The 20,176-nt window shown below is 36.7% G+C and overlaps 1 protein-coding gene across 3 annotated transcripts; it reads left to right on the forward strand.

The window, feature by feature from the left end:
- Positions 1 to 704: 704 nt before the first annotated feature.
- Positions 705 to 19,799, forward strand: cdca2 (cell division cycle associated 2). Of its 3 annotated transcripts, none has more exons than XM_059548694.1 (13): positions 705 to 910; positions 1,175 to 1,360; positions 1,591 to 1,721; positions 2,760 to 2,916; positions 3,720 to 3,874; positions 4,100 to 4,211; positions 6,222 to 6,523; positions 6,660 to 6,720; positions 6,809 to 6,955; positions 11,113 to 11,210; positions 11,596 to 11,670; positions 11,942 to 12,104; positions 18,577 to 19,799. In XM_059548694.1, exons 2-13 carry the CDS (start codon positions 1,204 to 1,206, stop codon positions 19,521 to 19,523), a joined length of 2,505 nt encoding a protein of 834 aa, XP_059404677.1. In that variant the 5' UTR covers positions 705 to 910; positions 1,175 to 1,203; the 3' UTR covers positions 19,524 to 19,799. The 3 variants fall into 3 exon arrangements, with proteins under 3 accessions (XP_059404677.1, XP_059404679.1, XP_059404678.1); XM_059548696.1 differs by having other exon boundaries at positions 11,116 to 11,210; XM_059548695.1 differs by having other exon boundaries at positions 1,203 to 1,360.
- The last annotated feature ends 377 nt before the right edge of the window (positions 19,800 to 20,176 follow it).

Genomic DNA, 20,176 nt, shown 5'->3' on the forward strand with positions numbered 1-20,176 from the left:
AACAGAACTGTTCGTTTTTGTTGTTGTTTTGCCATTAGGTTACAAGCAATAAATGTAATATTTTCTGAACGCCAGCTTACTTTTCAATGTCCACGGATGGAGAAACATGCTTTGTGCCCTGCATAATGATGTAGTAATGGCTACCAGCCTCGGATGAAGCTCACCAACCAAACCCTGCAGGGTGCCAGCAGAAAATCAACCTGCTAAACCTGTTCTGGTTGCATGTCACAGGTTAAATGTGTTTTTCAGTTTAAAATATGTTTTGTGGTTAACTGCACTATTTGACAGGCTTTAGAAATGACAACTCGAAAAATAAAAAATGATAAAAGCATTTTCATTTAGGTATTTTTAAAAAAAACCTAAAAAATGTTTAAACTGTATTTAACTTAGATTACTAAAATTTCTATTTTTTTGTAATCTAAATTAGAGTTTTATGGATTATTTATTTAGCGGGTTTGTTTTATTCTTACAGCCACATGCTACATATGACGTTTAGCACGTTTACATTTTATTTAGAAAATGTTTCTAAAAATCATTTTTTGCGATGTAAATAATTAAAAAAAAATCTCCATTAAAACTAACTTACACATAACGTGACAACGTGCAACAGGCCGATTCGGTGAACCTGAATATGATTGGCCTGTTTTGAAGCACATGACGCATTTCCTTTAATCTGATTGGCCGATTCATATGAACTGGGGGTCGTTGTCAGCTTGGAGAGTTAGGCGTTAGAAGCCGTAGTGCTTTTCCGTCCCCATACACATACAAAAATACATTTAATATGCAGTAATGTATATATAAATGTCTTCAAGAATAGTGGCTGTAAAAATAAGTCGTTTATTTTAAGTATAATCCAAGTGCTTTGGGGTTCTTTAACAGCGGAAGGATATTAGCGCCGTTTTAACGTGCGGTAAGGAGCGAAGTTTGAATATTTTTTTGTTCACTACTATAACGTAACGTTACATTTGTTTTTACATATCTTAACAAAGTTTTGTTATCTAAAAAGAGTTATGTTATTAGTTACACTGCTGGGTAAAACAATGCAGATATGTAACCTTTCTAACTGGTCTGATGTTTTAAGATGTTAACAGACGTGCATGAAGGAGTGGAAGATCTTGTGATCTATATATTGCATTAAAGTCTCTGATCTTCAGTTCATTTATTCATTACTTAGATCTCATATCTTATGTACTGTAATCAAGAATGGAGGTTACTGAAGCCATGGACAGCAGAAGACCTCTGGCAGCCCTGTCTCCCTCATGGCTGAACACTGAAGCTGGAGAGGTGGATTTCTCCAAACTTACTCCTTCACAGTTTGGCATATCAACAGACAGCTTCTTACCATCCTCCAAGATTAAAGGTTAACTACAATTAACTGGATTTATTAATGTTCTTCCTTATGTATCGCTGATCGAGTCATGTAAAGTTCTTGCAGTATGTAAATAAGCACTTTTTATGTACTTATTGTTAGTTTTTTATTACTTGATTACTATGATTTTCTCAATTATTTAATTTTGCACAGTTGTATATTATTAAATGAAATTGAAATCAAACTGAAGGAGCACTGTTAATACTGAGTTTTCTTCTCAGATAAATCCAGAGTTGCTCAACTGAAGGGCAGGAGGAGATCCACGATTGGGGTTCGGGGATCTCCGGAAACGAACTCCCTCATCTGCTTCAGGGCCAGACAAGCTGTGAAAACACCTCCACGAACACCACAGGTAGATGGATGGTGTAACACAGCTGTATTTGCTTCAGGACCCAGATTTTACATTGGACATCGTGTGGTGACCCAACACAGTACCAAGTGTCTGTCAAACAAAAGTGACCATAATGCATTTACAAATGAAAGGAAAAGTTCACCCAAAAATGAAAATTCTCAGAACATTTACTTACCTTGAGCCTATCCAAGATGAAAATGACTTTGTTTAATCATCAGAGCATGGAGACATTAGTGAATAGAGGTATAATCTGAATGAGAGTCCAAACAGCTGATAAAAAAAAATCACAATAATCCACAAGTAATCCACAGAACTTCAGTCCATTAATTAATGTCTTGTGAAGTGAAAAAGTGTGTTTGTTAAACAACAACAACAACAAATCCATCATTAAGGCATTTTAACTTTGACTGGTTGCTTCTGGACAAAATGTGAGTTCATAGTTAATAATAATAATTAAAAAAAGTTAATCCCCTGTTGTCCTTACACATCATAATCATCATATTTCTTTGACACTGTTTTTGTTTGCATCTGTGCATATTTCTCCCCCGGATTAAGACAAGACAATTTTCACTGGAGCAAGCAATATTATGTATAGAGGATTTATTTTTTATTTTTTTTATTTAGCCAAAGTTCAAAGTTTAAAACATCTTGATGGATTTGTTTCTTATAAGCAAACACTCACAACATTAAATGATGGACTGGAGTCATATGGATTACTTGTGGTTTATTGTGATTTTTTTATCAGCTGTTCGGTCTCTAATTCTGACGGCACCCATTCACTGGAGAGGATCCATTGGTGAGTAAGTGATTTGATGCTAAGTTTCTCCAAATCTGTTCTGATGAAGAAAAAAACTAATCTACATCTTGGGTGGCCTGAGGTTCATTTTTGGGTGGGCTATTTTTATTATTATTAACATGAACTAGACCCAACTATACAAAGTGGTAGATCATTATGATGATGATGATGATGATGATGATGATGAAGGTTGTTGGTATTTTTCTTAATCCGTTTTAACTTTGTGCCCTGTCCTCATGAAGCTTTTCCAGGGGAGTCCATTTCTTTCATGCTGTGACTCTCTGAAGAAGAAGATGGCTGCTTTCCAATGTCTGATGGATGAAGATGAAGAGAAGGATGGACAGAAAAAAAATGAGAGTGAGAGTGCTAAAAGCATTTTGGCTAAAGATTCTAAGAACGGTCAGTCTCTCCTCAAAATGTTGACTGCTGCCAACACAAAAACAGAATGTCTTCTAGATAGAGTCTTGTAGGACCAGATAAAATTGAAATAATTAAGAGAATGTTAAACTGTCATTGCTTGCCATTTCCAGATAATAGAACTTATTCAGAATAATCAGGCACCATAATAAACGCCATTTGATTTCTTCCATTGATCTCAGTTAGAGCGCAGCAGGATTATGTGCAGAATAAATCAACTGTTGATTATGAGTCTTAAAATAAACTTGTTCACATTTCAGAGAGCATTCAGTGTTAATAAAAAAGATTGAAAAAGCATATCCAGTCTAAATAATCTGTGATCATTTCACGTTTTGACATTTATTCAAGTGTAAACGAGACATTTGAGGGATTACAGTATAGTTATTTCAAAACATTTCTTCTAATTTTTAAAATTCATGATGTCAACCTGGAAGATTATGCTTTTTATAATAACATTAAAAGCCCTCTGACATATGAAGATTTATTTAAACTTATAAACAACTGTTTTCTTTAGATTTGTATGTTAGATGTGGGGTTCTTTCTTTCTTACTGTGCTTTAACTAGGATCAATAATGGACTTGAATCATTAGAAGCAATTTGAGTTTTCTCTGCATGACTTTCACGCATTTTAGTCAGCTACTGTTGAGAACAATTAGCATTTGCTGATTCACTGCTAATTAAAATTGAGCACTGATGAATTACGTGATGTTCTTATGTGGTATGACCCATGTTTTCTAAATACTATCTTGGGTCATCATCTCTTTCTGCCACTGTCTGTCCTGCAGGAAATGAGAACACACTGACTAAGCAAAGCCCACCCACTTTGATGATGCCTCCACCCTCTAAGAAACGCTGCTGGGCCCCACAGGGGGAGTGTGAGAACAAGAAAACTGAAACTCTACTCCCCTACCCCATCTTCACGACACAACAGGAGCAAGGGGTAAACAAATCAGCATTTAACGGTATCATGTTTGATATTTGATATATGGTTCTGAAGCTTATCAGCTGTTAAACTGCCAGTAGCAGATAAAGTGGCACTGGTTAATTGCTTACAACGCAACCAATGAATGCTGCAGTAAATCTAACAGACTTTGTGGTCCACGTAAGTTGCCTGGTGGTGTTCCTGTAGTCAGCATTGTGCTCTTTTGTTTTTCTGTGGTTATAGGTGAAATGCTTTGAGTCTCAAAGCCAGAGGCCTCATTCAGACTTGGATTCGGATGCAAAGAATGAGCTTCTGTCTTTACCCATGCTGTCAAAACCAGAAATTAAACTAGCAGGTAAGCGAACTGAGTTCATATTGTACTTTTACATGGGCTATATCACTCATAAAAATTATCATTCAAAAGTTTGGTGTTGGTAAGATGTTATGTTTTTGAAAGGAACTTATGCTCACCAAGGCTGCATTTGTTTGATTTATTAGAAGAAGAAAAAAAATATTCTATTTTATTATATTTTTAAATTGTAATTAATTCCTGTGATACAAATCTGAATTTTCATCATTACTTCTTCAGTCTTCAGTGTCACATGATCCTTAAGAAATCATTCTATTCTCAGGGCTCAGTGCTAAGGATTTTTTCTACTGGCCCAGTCGAGTCAGTGGTTCAAATTATTACTTGCCCTGCAACAAAAGAACAAATAGTTGCCTTTATCATTGTTTTTGATTTATGTTATCTTGTATTCGAATAAATAATTTTATATGACACCAGTATTTTAGATATGAGTTACATTTGACAGTTCTCAATTTAAATTTTGATACAACAGCCAAAACTACTAGCCTGACAAATAAAAATTGAAATCATTATTAAAGACAAATGAACAGTCAGTAAATAAGAACAAATGAACAAATTAAAAAACAATAACACCACTGAATATATAGAACAAAGATACAAATGAAATAATTGAAGATTTTATGTTTGCAGGTGTTCAGGTACAGAAATTGAATAATAGCATATAAATTAACATTTCCATGTTCCTCACTATGTTGCACCTTGATTATTCATAGCCATTTGAAATTACTTGTAACCACTGCATTTTAATCATGAATCAGTCCCAAAAATTAGATAGTATAATTTCAACATTTGAAGCAAAACCAGAATGGTCTGACTTTAGCTTTGTGAAATTATGTGTAATTCACTCTCTGCCAGCAGGTGGCACTTATGGAACAGCAGCATTTACTTGGTTACCGCTGTACAGAAAGCAACACTGTCATATTATCACTACTTTAAATGCAGTAATATACCAAGCCAAGATAAAAAGAAAACACCATGTAAATTTCTCTGAAAACAGTCGGTTCGCCTCAGAAACACATTCAATCCAAATTCAATATTGAGGATTTTCTTCCTATATTTTGTGCATTGTAATCCATGCTGCTCTGACTGATTCAGTATTTCCTCCTCTTTTTGTCTCTCTTCAGCTTCCCCGGCCACTGTTAATGTCCGTTTACAAACTAAATATTCTAATAACATATTTCTAATTATTGCAAAGCAGTTTGTGTGCTAGCACGGAACAGAGATAGTCTGAAATAAAACAAAAAACGCCCGGTCGATTGCTGCATTCCTACTCCCCTATATAAATGAAATATAGATTAATCATTGTTACAAAGTTACTCGCCAAGATGGGTACACATTTTTGTATTTGTCCATTCAAGAGCAAGAAAGACGCGGAAAGAACTCGGGGCTCGGACATCAGAGACGCAGCTATTTGTCTGCGCACTGTACAAACAGAACATTATGCTTGAGATGTCTAGAGTAATGGAGGTGTCTTTAGTGCCTTGCTCGAATGCTTTTAAATTTCTTGATTTTCTAAATAAGCAACGCATAAAAATAGATTCAAATTATGAACTTATTGTGACGACGCGGCAGTTGCCCGTTCGAGCCATCAGGCAGTCGTTATTGCCAAGCCCTGATTCTGATTTGCAGCTCAAGGAATGTTTATAATTATCATCAATGTAACACGATTGCTGCTTATTGTTGTGGAGATTGTTGGTTATGGTGAAACCTCATGAAGTTTTTCACTATAAAAAAGAAAATCTGTAATATTAGAAATTGATTTTTTTTTTTTTTTATTAGTGAGCAGAATTTAACTCGTAATGAGCTGTGCTTGCTTTTAAGTTTCAGTAAATTGCCTTTTTTTACTCGGGAGGAAATTTGGGGTTCTGAAAGTTGGTGTTCTTTCATAGTACTTTGGACTCTTCAACATAAAAACATATGGCCCTTTTAACCATGTGTTTATGTATGGATACTTTTTTTCAAATCCTGAACTCATCAAATCTTTTTTTCTTCTTTTAGATGAGAATGTGGTCTCTTCTGTACGCAAGAAGCGTGTTCGTTTTGGGGCCCCGCTCTCTCCAGAGTTCTTTGACAAAACTCTCCCTCCCAGTACCCCACTACAGAAAGGAGGCACTCCAAAGTGTCCTCCATCATCCACGGGTCCTAAACTCTCACTGCTGAAGACCCCTCAACTGTCTGATCCTCTTCCCCAACCTGACTTCAATAGTCCTCAAAGCAATGGAGCCTCACCTGTCCTGGTTATTGACAGATGCAATGCTGGACTGGTGTACAGTGATGAAGTATTTGAAGAGATCGAGAAGGTGTGACACTTACCAGCTTCTCCAAACTAATCAGTGTCTTGGGGTTTTAATCTATTATTACAGACTGACTCCTTAGTCTATAAAGTGTTGTAACTGATGGTGTGTTTTTGTGGCTTTCTCCTATCCATTTTCTCAGATCAGTTTTCCCAATATGGAGGACCAGTCTCCTTCATACAGACATTCTGAGGACTGCAAAGGTGAGTTATAAAAGGAGGAAAGGTGAGGAAAGGTTTTGAAAAAAGTTTCTCTTCGGTCTGTATTCTAATTGTGTATCTAAAATTGTAGATGTACTTTGTGCTGAGGATCCAGGGCAGCCCCAGGCTGAAGACACTGAAGTTATGAACGTTGCTTTTCAAGAGGATGTACAATCAGATTCACAGACAAAGGAAAAACTACCATGTCCCAGTGGTGATCAGCCACTGGCTTTCTCCGGTGTGTTAAATGTTTCTTCCACTCTTTCTTGCCCTCAGTAAATTCATATCAGATTTTATTTCTCATTGCTGAAAGTTTTAAGCAAACTAAGATTACGAGAGTTCAATAGTGTTCTCTTAAATTTTCAAAAATTACACTACAGGGACCTGTAAAATGGGAGGATTGAGTCGGGATAGTCAACTTGTCCAATGAATGAACAGTTAATTAGTGAGATAAGATTATCTATTTTTTTTATTTTTTATTTATACCTATATTCTCCCAGTTTCTTTAATATTTTTACTGATGGTGCTTTATACAAACTGAACTTAAAGACTCAACTCAGAGGATTGTAGCATACTGTTAACAAGGTGAACTGTACTTGATAAGTTACATCTCTAAATTCATCCCCTACAGGCAACAAAACACTGCTTTTATTAAACAAAAATAAGCCAGATGTGTAAGCATTTTTTGTTTTTGTTTTTATGTAAAGGCCATGAAATGTGTCTGATCAGCATTTCATTTCGTGGACATGACCCAATACCAACTTTGTTACACATAAAGTTTCTGTGTGTCTTAAAAAGTCTTAATTAGCCCTTCCACCAAAAATGTCTTAAATCAGAACAGAAAGTCTTCATAATTCATAAAGTAAATATATTAAATATTGCATGTATTGCTGCAAAATATTACATTTATTTTTTACTTGTACTAGTATTTTTATCTGGTTTTCTATTCAGGGGTGTGATTCTTCCGGAAAAATCTGGAAATCCGGCTTTTCCGACCTGAAAATGATGCTCTCGTAAATCATGCAAAAAAAAAAAAAGTGCGGGGTTTCGGGGTGTAGGCGGCTGCGATGGGTCGGGTATTGGTAAACATAATGATCGCTCACCGCTGTCAACGTTTTTTGTGCCTTTGAATCATGTCGTCATGTCACTCCGCAAGTAGTCCAATAATTTGTCACGATTGAAGTTCAAAGTGTACGCGCACCGTTCTGAATGCGCACACACCCAACCATTTACTCACGTGAACAGCTTCAGTTGACTGACGAAGACCGTGAACACGGGTGATTCATGTAAGCAAATCCAATATATTGTCTTTCATTTTTATATGCAGGTCTAGTAAAATTTGACCAATCAATTGATCACTTTTGTCATGATTCCATAACATTAATGTTAAACGATTCTGGGCTAACTTAGCAAAGTAACGCCATGTTGGTTATTGCTTGCTTCTAGCTAGAAAGTTTAGCAGCTTCTACAAGGCTCGAAATTGCCAACATTTTTGTTGCATATGCTCCTGAAATTTAATCTGTGCGACCTAAAAATATATTTGGGAGTAACGTTATATGCGCGGAGCTTATGAGCATATCTGTCCACTAATGACTCGTCCGATTTGCGAACTAATGACTCCTTTGAACCGATTCACTTTAATGAATGCTTAAATCTGATCTGGGTCGAGTTTCCCGATAACGATGTATCTTAGCTCTGAAGAGCGCTCTCAACGTGCGAGGTTATAAACGCTCGCCGCAATTCCACGCGCTTTTCCCAAAAACTTTTCTTGACATGAACGTTCTACGTGCTACTTAAGAGTCGCTGTCCATTCGCGAAATTCGTGCTGAAATATAACCTATGGAATCGTATTCTGAACGTTCAACCTAATAATCGTCTTCTGTTGTGATTTAGCAATCATAGAAGTCTATAATAAAGCACTGACAAAATGGCTGAACAAAAACACAAGAAAAGATACCTTTCAAAAATATAGAGGCAAATAAAGATGTTCTTTTTAATAGATGTAAAGGACACCATAGTAATAAGGAAAAACAAAACATCTGGGAGGACAAGAAATGCCCAATAAATGGCTAGTTTTCGTGCACGTCAGCAGCAAGTTATTGACAGATTTTTTGGATTTCATCCCTATTTTGCCCAGTCTTTGAAGCATATTTCCCACATTACTCCTTTTATGATTTTCTTTTTGTTCAATCATTTAAATTAGATGTGTATTTAAATTTTTCTTCCCTTTTTTAATTATTTAATTTATAAATTAATTTAAACAAAAAAACAAGTACAATATTTTTTATTAATTTATTATTATACTATATAAATTATGTCACTGTGTGCCAGTGGTGGGGAGGGGGGGGGGTGAGTGCACCGTATAGTTTCCTGCTTTTTTGTCCTTTGTCGATCACACCTATGCTATTACAAATATCTAAACATCCTTAAATCAAGAAATTAAGTTCACTTAAGATTTTTTTTTTTTTGCTTAAAACAACTACATTTCTTTGCAACAATTATATGCTCCCTGGACATTAACATTTGGAGAACAAATTGTCATATTGTTCGATTTGTTTTGTTTTCTTTAGGGTTGGGTACCGAAACCCGGTGCCAGTATGGTTTGATGTACTAATACCAACCAATATGGTTGAAATATTTGTCCTGGTTCTCCAAAATGTACACAAGAAGCATGGGCGTCGCAAGGAATTTTTAGCGGGGCTATAACATTTAGCTCCATAAACTGTACACACATTCGCGATCGCCTCAGAGTCACTCCACTTAAATGTCATATGAACATGGCGGCAGACTGATCTCCTACCCGTCTTTCAGTGCAATCTGCTGACCGCGGCGGAGCAGCACGAGCTTACTCAAACAAAAACAGAGGACACAGGTGTGTGTTTATCGATAGATTGTTAGAATATCTGTATCTGTGCAGTTGTCATAAATACAGTTTACAAAAGGTCACGAGGCAGCAGTCGGTTTCCCATCTACTCTGAAGTTTTCGCTCGTTCACTGCTCCTCACACCGCTCATCACACCACTGCTGTTTCCTCCAGCGACAAACTACCGTATTTTCCGGACTATAAGTCGCACTTTTTTTTCATAGTTTGGCTGGTCCTGCGACTTATAGTCAGGTGCGACTTATTTATCAAAATTAATTTGACATGAACCAATAGAAAACATTACCGTCTCCAGCCGTGAGAGGGTGCTCTATGCTGCTCAGTGCTCCTGTAGTCTACACTGAAGACATAGAGCGCCCTCTCGCGGCTGGAGATAGTAATGTTTTCTCTTGGTTCTAAATAAATGCGACTTATAGTCCAGTGCGACTTATATATGTTTTTTTCCTCATCATGACGTATTTTTGGACTGATGCGACTTATACTCATGTGCGACTTATAGTCCGAAAACTACGGTAACTCTTAACATACATGAATGCATACTTTAATTACACTTATTTAAATAAACTTAATTTAATCATACGTACTTTATACATACACTACTGTGCAAAAGTCTTAGTCTTAGGCAGTCTGTTGTCAGAGGCAGTCTGCTTGTGCATTCAACAATCTCACTAGATTATTATTAAAACTAATGGCAAAATGAATTTTGGAAATGTAAACTAATATTTCCTACTGACACACTACAGCAAAAGATATAAATAACTGTCTTAAAACCCTTTTTGGGTGTGAAAATACTAATGTGCCTAAGACTAGGCTACTTTACAAATGACATTGTTGCTACTTTATAAAGAATGAGCATACAGTCATTCACAGAACTGATTAAAGACCGTGACAGACAGCACTCATTTTAACTAAATATCAGTGTGATTGACAGAGATTTAGCAGAAATGTTATGTGTGGTTTTCTATTAAATAGTGACCCAGATCGTGAAATACATTTATTAGTCTTAGAGTAAGGGAGGATTGGGAAATGAGAACATCCAAGGAGCATGTGAATGCTAAGGATTTATTTTTATAATATTTTTAATGTTATCCTTTTAGGCTTTTTTTATTTATTTATTTATTTTTATAGAAGTATCTGTTCAGGCACCGTTTAGGCATTGATACCATTTATAAAAGTATCGAAATGGAACCGGTATTGTATAAAACCCAATCGATACCCAACCCTAGTTTTCTTAACTCTTAAAACGTCTCAAATTTACTTTTATTAAACAGGTATTCAAGACTTCATTAAAATCATCTAGTGATACAGACAACCCACCAGCTGTGGCCTAATGGTTACAAAGCTGGACTTGTAACCTGAAGGTCACAGGTTCGAGTCTCTGTGCTGGCAGTTGCTCTCTGGGGTGCTGGATCTATAGCTACCCACTGCTCAGAAGTGTGTGTGTGTCAATATTTAGTTAATAAATATATATATTTGTTAGTTTATAATGCATGACTTGATTTTTTTCCTGACAGCAGTAAAGGTTGACCAGGAGTTTTCTGTTAGCTCTGAACAGACACTTTCATCCAAACCCAGCACTGAATTATCTCACTCTCGCAGTAGGAAAAGAAAGGTGAGGTCTCCTATCTGCAAATCACTGTTTTGATGGATTAGATAGTAGTACAAGAAGTACAAATTCCACTTTTACCTTTTTTTTTGGTAAGTTTTTTTTGAGTTTGTGATAAACCTTGTGTGACATGTTTCAAAATATTTGGTGCGAAAAAAAACTTTTGTATATTGATTCATATGTAATCCTTCTTCCTTATGTACTTCTTTTTTGTATAATATTTTGTCTTTATTTGACTTTTTCTTTTACATTTTACACAGTCCTAAAACTTTATTTCTAGGTTAGAAATATCAGATTTCAGTGTACTTTCAAGATTTATTTTGAATAGCATCAAAAGGCTGACAAAGATACAGTTTCAGTCATTCAGATCTTTTCTGTTTTTCTGTTTCAGCAACCAGGGGAGAATGAGCCTGAGAAGAGGAGAAGCTCACGTACAGCAGCAGCTTCCGCTTCAGGAAAGATGAAGGTGTGAAGCCTAAGAAGTGGATTTATACTTTATGCTTTTATAAGTCACGCTGACATGTGATGAGTTTTTTGGTGAACAGGGGATTTTAGGCTCTGATTATTAACGCTGGCATCAAACTGACACTGAGCCTGAAATAATGACACTAATGTGACTTGGACTTATCGTTTAGTATATAAATAGCATGATGTATGATTCCATCCATCTAAAGAGCCTTTGAGCACATTTGTGTGTAAACTCTGTTCCTCACTGCAGTTTGTTTTCTCGCTTCCAGAACACAGAAGTAAAAAGACGGTTTGGCAATAAGGAGGTGGATCGTTCTCTGTATGGGAAAAGAGACTATGCCTCAAAAAACCCTCTTCTCAGCCCCATATTTGAGACCATGTCTACCAGTCTCAACAGCACACCAACACCGGCCAAATCAGGAAAACAAATAGGTAAAATTTCATTTATGACTCCCCCACTTGGTGATTAATTTTTAGTGGTGGTCTGAGAAAGGTCCTGAAGGCCGCCAAAACAAAACAAATAGTTGAAGCTCAAATTTAGTTCAGTGCCTTGCTCAAGGGCACCTCAGTCATGGTATTGCCAGCCCAAGACTCGAACCCACAACCTTAGGGTTAGGAGTCCGACTCTAACCATTAGGCTGTGACTTCCCCAATTCATTAAATGAATCAAAAGTTGCATTAATTTGATCAAAAGTTACAGTGAAGACATTTACGTTTTCTACAAAAGATTTCTAATTTATTCTATTCTATTTTATTCTATTCTATTCATTAAATTATTCTAAAGAAATTATCACAGTTTTCGCAAAATATTAAGCAGCACAATAGTTTTAAACACTGATAATAATGAATTTTTGTTGAGCAACAAATCAGCATATTACAGTGCTATCTAAAGAATAATGTCAATGAAAACTGGACTAATGGATGCTGAAAGTTCAGCCTTGCATTTAAAATATATATTAAAATAGAAAATGGTTGTAACTGTTGTAAGAATATTTCACAATATCACCATTTCTACTGTCAAATAAATGCAGCATTAGTGAGCATAATAGATTTCTTTCAAATAAATAATATCTTACCCTGAGTATTTGAACAGTAGTGTATATAGCAATGTTTTCAGTGAATGAGTTACATTTTTTACCATTCCTCCTCCAAAGCTTTCATGTGGCCTCAGACGTCTTGGAGTATAGCACATGTTGCGTTGGTGTTTCATTTTGCATTCTTTCCTTTTTGAAGCTTGAAATAGAGATCAACCGATATGGGTTTTTCTATAGCCGATGCCGATGTTTAGAGGTCTGGGTCAGCCGATGGCCGATATGTGCTGCAGATTTTTAGGGGCGATATCTTGAAGTTTTCCCTTTCATTTGCATGCTAAAATGTCACACTAATAATAAGTGGATGCACAACATTTCTAAACTTATCATCATTTATTGAGCACTGACTTGAACCATCTCTCGAATCTTAAATTTTGTGCACTGCACGGTATTAAAAAAATGTATCCAAAGTTAACCAAACAAATCAATAAACTAAGTATTAAATATATAAAACAGGTTTGTCAGGTATGTCAATGATTTACATAAAAGTTTTAGAGCATTTATCAAGCATAATTTTTCAAGTTTGTTGGAACATAAATGTAAACTTAAATATGCATTTAAATAAAATAAATAAAATTTTATAAATAAAAATCAATTAAACTGAAAAATATAAAAAAATATATATATAAAAAATAAATAATAGTAGTGCTGCAAACACACTGGCAACCAGCAACATTTGTGTTTGGTATAAATGACACAACATCAAAGTGCATTCTAATTTCAAACTTACATCGCGTTCTGTTCATTATTAAACAGTCAACCAAACATATACAAGGTTACACTGGTCAGTTTAAATGGACCACTCTGCTGTTATGCCAAGGAAATTTTTGCTCATGTGGAGAGGATGATCTTTTCCGTCTACTTAGCATTAAAAAAATAAAAAATATTATAGTTTAACATTCAGATACATTGTGAATATGGAAACCTTTGGATATGTGCAGAACGAGATGTGAGCAATAACCTCCAAATTAGGGCTGTGCGATATGGACAAAAAAAAACCTATCACGATTTTTTGATCAATTTTGCGATTTCGATTTTAATCACGATTTTGACACACACAGACATGCTTTAAAGTGATAAGTGCATTCAGTATAAATTTTAAACATATTTCCAAAAGAAAACCAATGAGAGCTTTATCAAATGTCTCTAGAATAGACATAAGTCAAAATAATCACTAAGTAAAGATGTCAAACTAAATGTTTAGACATTTGGAAAAATAAATAAAAATAAAATAAACCCGTGTTCAGGGATTTTTCTTTTTTTTTTTTTTTGTGCCATGCATTGGTCATAGAACTCACTGTAGCGGTGCCTCAGGTGTTATATGTTTTGCCCAATATATTTATTGACCAAGGGTTACACATACTCCATCTGCAGTGCGTATACAGTAAGTTATGTGTATGCGGTTCAGAAGCAGCAAGGAGAGTGCATTATTGTAACGCGAAAGCACATTAAAATAATGCGCAGGCGCAAATCTATCCACTCGCACCAGTGATGCGCGGGTCAATGTATTAATAACCCGCACCCGACCGACGTAGGCAAAACTAACTAGGCAAAAAAAAAAAACTTAATATGTTATAATTTTGTCAAGAATTATAAAAAAATCGCCAGTAAGCTCATAATTTGTACTAAAATAGTCTAGTCTGGCTATGTCTATTTGTATGTTTCTGCAAGGTCAGCAGACATTGAGGCTCGGGTTTGTTCCGATCAGAGCTCGTGAGCGGAGAGCATTTCTGAATATCCCGATCCGCTCGCTCATTCTGTGGGGTCGCGCTCAACCCAGAATGGCCTGCTGGTTCGAAAATATGCAAGGAGTCATTTTATTAATTAGTAATAAACTGGTGTTTTCTGTGTCGCTGCAAAGATGAAGTTGACAATGCAGACTCGCCATGAACGCCAGAGAGAAATGCACATTTCATATGGATTACATCATCAGAGAGTAGCCCATTTATTTTGGTTTGAATATTTTTGTTGTTTAGTTTATCCTGCTGGCGCCTTATTACATTGTCTGCTAGGCTACATATTGGCTTCTTATTTATTAAATACAGGCAACTGATGATAAAACATTGATCAAAATTAAGATACAATTTATACAAAACAAAAATCTTTTAAAAATAGTTTTCTATAAAACAAAACTTAATGAAGTCGTCAAAATCATGTTTTACCAAAAACAGCGATGTTGCTCCCCATGCAGTCTTCTTTGCCGCCTCAATCTCTACGTGGAGATTGAGCTCGTGCGTCATCTTCATGCCTGTTATTCAGCCAATAAAGTGTAGGCCTATGTACAGTACAGACCAAAAGTTTGGACACACCTTCTCATTCAAAGAGTTTTCTTTATTTTCATGACTATGAAAATTGTAGATTCACACTGAAGGCATCAAAACTATGAAATAACACATGTGGAATTATATATGGAATTATATACATAACAAAAAAGTGTGAAACAACTGAAAATGTCATATTCTAGGTTCTTCAAAGTAGCCACCTTTTGCTTTGATTACTGCTTTGCACACTCTTGGCATTCTCTTGATGAGCTTCAAGAGGTAGTCACCTGAAATGGTCTTCCAACAGTCTTGAAGGAGTTCCCCGAGAGATGCTTAGCACTTGTTGGCCCTTTTGCCTTCTGTCTGCGGTCCAGCTCACCCCTAAACCATCTCGATTGGGTTCAGGTCCGGTGACTGTGGAGGCCAGGTCATCTGGCGCAGCACCCCATCACTCTCCTTCTTGGTCAAATAGCCCTTGATGCCTTCAGTGTGACTCTACAATTTTCATAGTCATGAGAATAAAGAAAACTCTTTGAATGAGAAGGTGTGTCCAAACTTTTGGTCTGTACTGTATTTCAAAAATGTTTCTAGTACTAGGGCTGGGCGATATGGAGCAAAAAATATATCTCAATATATTTTGCTATATCTTGATATACGATATATCTCTATCTTTACAGGAAAAATAACCCCCCAAAAACTACTGGAAAAACAAATATGCCAAATATTACATGTTTAGGAGCCTATGAAACGTTTTATTTTTTTCTTCACCATATGTTTTATTGTTACCTAATTCTGTGTTTTAGCATGTGTAATTATTTAAATGCATAAAAACAACTTAATTAGTTAAAAAAAATCTTACAATTGCCTTAAGTAAAATGTTTTTTTCCCTTCAGAAATTCTGTGTATTTACATTTTTCTGGTTATTAAATGAAGGCATAAAGCATTCATTTAATTTATCTTTTAATTATTTAAAATTGAGCAAACTTTATTTTTTGGTAAACAAAGTGGATTTACTATTAAAAATAAAACATGGAAGAAATGTTGTGTGAATATTTCTTAAAAAAAGTTTCATTTTAATAGTAGTAGTAGTGGGCTATGTACATTCTGCTGAACAATAGTAATAGATTTCTGTCAAATACTTTTATTTTGACGGGTTTACAGTTACAGTTCTGTGTATGTGATACTACAGTCTATTGTGATATGATATGATATGATATGATATGATATGAGCTAGTTTTACTCAAATCAAATGGTCAGATGCTCATGAAGTGAGACTCAGTGCATTTCTGGAGATGTTCCTCATGTGTTCACGTCTTTATTTAGAGAGAGGAAAGACGCTGAAATCACCGGAGCATCACGCGAGCTTCCGTGTGTTTAATGAATGAAGACGCGCTTCTGCTCCATTCATTAACAAAGACACGCAGAAACATGGAGGATTCATATTTAATGTCCCTTTTTTTTTTTTTTTTTTTTTTTTTTTTAGACTAGTTCTCTAAACGCGAGGGGAGAGGGGACAAAAGCAAGGAGGCGGGGGGCGAGTGAGCGGGGGCGAGCACAGCACAGAGAAGGCAAACAAGCAAAGTGGCGGAATCAGAATTAAATATAAACAATATATCGATATATACGATATGTCAAAATCCATATAGTGTTTAAAAAATATCTCGAAATATTTTAAATATCGAGATATCGCCCACCCCTATCTAGTACTATATAAATGACAAAGGTTTAACTGGGATTTTTATTTCAAAGGACCCGACCGACCATGACCCATATATAATTAAAAATATTTTTGGATTACTCGTAACTGCGGGCACCCGCTCATTTTGGATCAACCCGCGCATCACTGACTCGCACGCAGATTTCCTTTGCTCTGTTAACAAAACCAGATGCGCGTGCTCAGATCATAGACTGTATAAGGCTCAGATATATGCTGCCTTACAACATGTCTCCTCTCACTCAACCTGTATCCTGTGCACTCACAACTGTCTCTGTGCTCACGTGCAAGATATTAAATATTTTCGCACGTTTCTATTTATAACCTTTTCTGTTCTCATCTTTTTACTGCATGCAGTGTGAACGTTCTGATCCATTAACATGGGCTCGAATAAAAAAGGCTACGCATCACAGACAGTGTGTGAACCTGGAGTTAGGCATATGCCCAGTCTGCTCTGTTCTCACGCTACACTTAGGTGCGCTACATCCTGATTGGTTCAGATAACATACTGCGGGAGGTCAGGGCCGCGGAAAATCGTGCTATAAAGCGATTTAGAAATTGTGCGCACTCAAATCGCGATTTTATTTCGATTTCTATTAATCGCACAGCCCTACTCCAAATTTATCTAGCCAAACCCGCGCTCGCTCGTCCTCGTATGCAAGTACTCATGACTCAATCTAATGCATTGTAAATGCCGGATTTTTTTTTTTAATTTAGGCCTAGCGGAACACAAAAATTCTAAATCAAATATTTTGCAGAACAGGGTCAAACAAAAAAGTCATAATACTTGCACAAAATGTTTGATGTGAGAAAAGCGGTTCATTGACTGCACAGCACAGCCACAAGCAACCACAGTTACGTTTGGGATAATATTATTTTTAATGCTATAGTGTCATTAGAAAACATTTCAATTGCGTTTTAAAATACATACGAGCACCACGAAACCATTTAAAGAGGCACATTCAGCGGTCTCCTTGACAGAAAACAGTCCACAAAGTAAAATGATCTCAAACGTATGGCGCGCTCTCTTTGCACATAATAATAGTACTGCTGCAAACACATTTTGCAACATTATTTTAAATTTTATTAAATCATTAAACGACGATCGATCATGGAAATTATCGAATATTGACATCCCTAAATGCAAATTAGTTGGATGGAAACCTGGCTATTGTCTGCATCAAACCATGCTTCCGAACAAATGTCATTCATGGTTCTGGGAAGCTCTAGGACAGCTGTCTCTCCGAGCATGGTGCTGTCTGTGAGCGGGGCGGAGTAACGTAGCCCTCAATCACGCTGCAGTGTTTGTAAGAGCTGCCAACTTCTCCACCCCATTTACAGAGTGAAATTCTTTATCTCCCAGGACTGTTGTTGAATCTTCCAAAAGTTTTGGCATGGGGTCCTTCACATGCGACAGCAGCACTTTCCACCGCACCAATTAAACGGGGCTGCCCGCTGACGTGCCTGACTTTAAATCGGCGTTACCAAACACTGATATCGGCCGATGCCGAAATATTAAAAATTACAAATATCGGCCTGATATATCGGTCAACCTCTAGCTTGAAAGCATTGTTATATGCTTTTATTGTATGGAAAATAGCAAAGTGTTTTTCAAAATATCTCAATTTGTGTTTCATGGAAGAACAAGTCATGGATTTGTAATGACAGGAGGGTAAAATAAATAACAGAATTACAATTTTGTTCACTGAGCTAAGCCTTTAAGGTCTCTGAAACTGAGATTCTGAATGCATTTCAAAATCTAGAGTTGGTAGCACAGAAATATATTATGATGGCGTTTTGAAAATCTGATGTAAAAGTTTTACTCTCTTCCAATGCAGATGGAGAGCAAGATTGCATTGAGACTCTGAACGTTCCCCATAGCAAGACAGTTGGTCCCATGGTAAGTCTGGATACTGCCTGTACATGGACCAATGAAAACGGGCAGACGTCAAGCTCCAATGTGTCAGACACCACTGACAATCAATCAGATATGGATGTGACTTGTCTGGAGCCCTCAGTCAGTGCTCGGGTTCCTGCAGAAAGAGGAAGCTCAGGGTCAAAGACTTCCAAAGCCAATCGTGACTCTGGGAGGCCTGTGCACCGACGTCGTAGCTCAGGTGCAGCCAAAAGAAAGAAGCTTGGAAGTCCAGCTATTAGCTCCACTACTGAATCAGGCAGTGAAACTAGGAAACAAGATACCGAGAGCCAAAACCCAACTGAATCTGCAGGTTTGAACCCAGTGTACCAAGACAGTCCTGACAGACCTGTGCGTGATGTGGCTGAGTGTTCTGAGAACAAAGAAATTGAGGCTTTAATAAGCTGTGTGGTACCACATGAAGAATCTATGAACACTGAGGGCTTAGAGCAGAAGACACCAAGTAATAAAATAGGTGGACCGGTCCAAAAGGCACTGAAAAGTCCTCCTGGAAAGCTTAATGTTGAGGTAGAGCAAGTAGTTGAGAGTGGTCAGTCTGAGCGATTTACTGATGACACGTCAGAGAACAACGCTGGACCTACAGAGCCTAGTTTGGCACCGTGGCAGCAGGCTGACTTCAACATCGACGACATCCTGAAACCTGTGGCAAAGAGTCGAGGTTCTGTGCGACGCAGCCTGAGGAACCGGAGGAGCGTGGACCTTCAAGCTGCGGGCCTGGCCTGGGTGGACCACACCTCTCCGGAGCTGAGTAAAGCGAGTCGGAGGAGGACTCGCGGCAGACTCAGTGGAGTGTCTGAACCATTCATCTCTCAGGCCTCTGTGGAACTAACACCAAACCCGGGAGAGTAACTGACCTCAATCAGAAGTGTCAGTTAGCAGTTCAATTACTGTCAAGTGAACAAAATACTATTCCTTCCTCTTATCTAATGTTTTACATTTCTTCTTTTTTATGCTATTTTAGTGTTTGTGGATGAAACCTGCTCTTGTTAAGAAGATTACATTATTGTTAGATTACTTCTACTCATTAAATCTTCTATTGGGTGAATGAATTGATGTTTGAAGGTGATTTTCCTGTGGTAATCTCATATTCTTTTGCATAAATGGCAATCCCAGTTTGCATGGACATGGTTTTTGTTTTATTTTGAATTTGCCTACTTCACAATTCAATAGTGCAAACTAATATTTGCATCCAAACGTTCAATCTTGTTTTCCATTTGTGCTATTTGTCATTCACAGATGTAATACAGCATTTAGGGTTATAGGGACCAGCTTTAAATATTACATGGATGAATGTTGTGAAAACATGCCTGGATCATATTTCAACTTATCAGGAGAAAATATATATTTTGTATAGAATTTTTTTTTTTTGGGTGTGTCATTTATTTTGACAGTCAAACACATTCTTGTTACCATAATGCATCTAGTTTATCTGTTTAATTTTCAATGTTTTATTCTCATTATCCTCAATTATTCTTATTACTAATATACTGTAATTGAAAAAC

The sequence above is a fragment of the Carassius carassius genome, chromosome 4 (genome assembly GCF_963082965.1).
Source record: "Carassius carassius chromosome 4, fCarCar2.1, whole genome shotgun sequence".
Taxonomy (NCBI): domain Eukaryota; kingdom Metazoa; phylum Chordata; class Actinopteri; order Cypriniformes; family Cyprinidae; genus Carassius; species Carassius carassius.

What these genes read in the sequence shown, in the direction of transcription:
- cdca2 (XM_059548694.1), top strand. Translation starts at nt 1,204, where the DNA reads ATGGAGGTTACTGAAGCCATGGACAGCAGAAGACCTCTGGCAGCCCTG. An exon ending in ACCAGAAATTAAACTAGCAG is followed by an intron (nt 4,212 to 6,221) that starts GTAAGCGAACTG and finishes TTCTTCTTTTAG; the next exon opens with ATGAGAATGTGGTCTCTTCT. An exon ending in TCAGCCACTGGCTTTCTCCG is followed by an intron (nt 6,956 to 11,112) that starts GTGTGTTAAATG and finishes TTTTCCTGACAG; the next exon opens with CAGTAAAGGTTGACCAGGAG.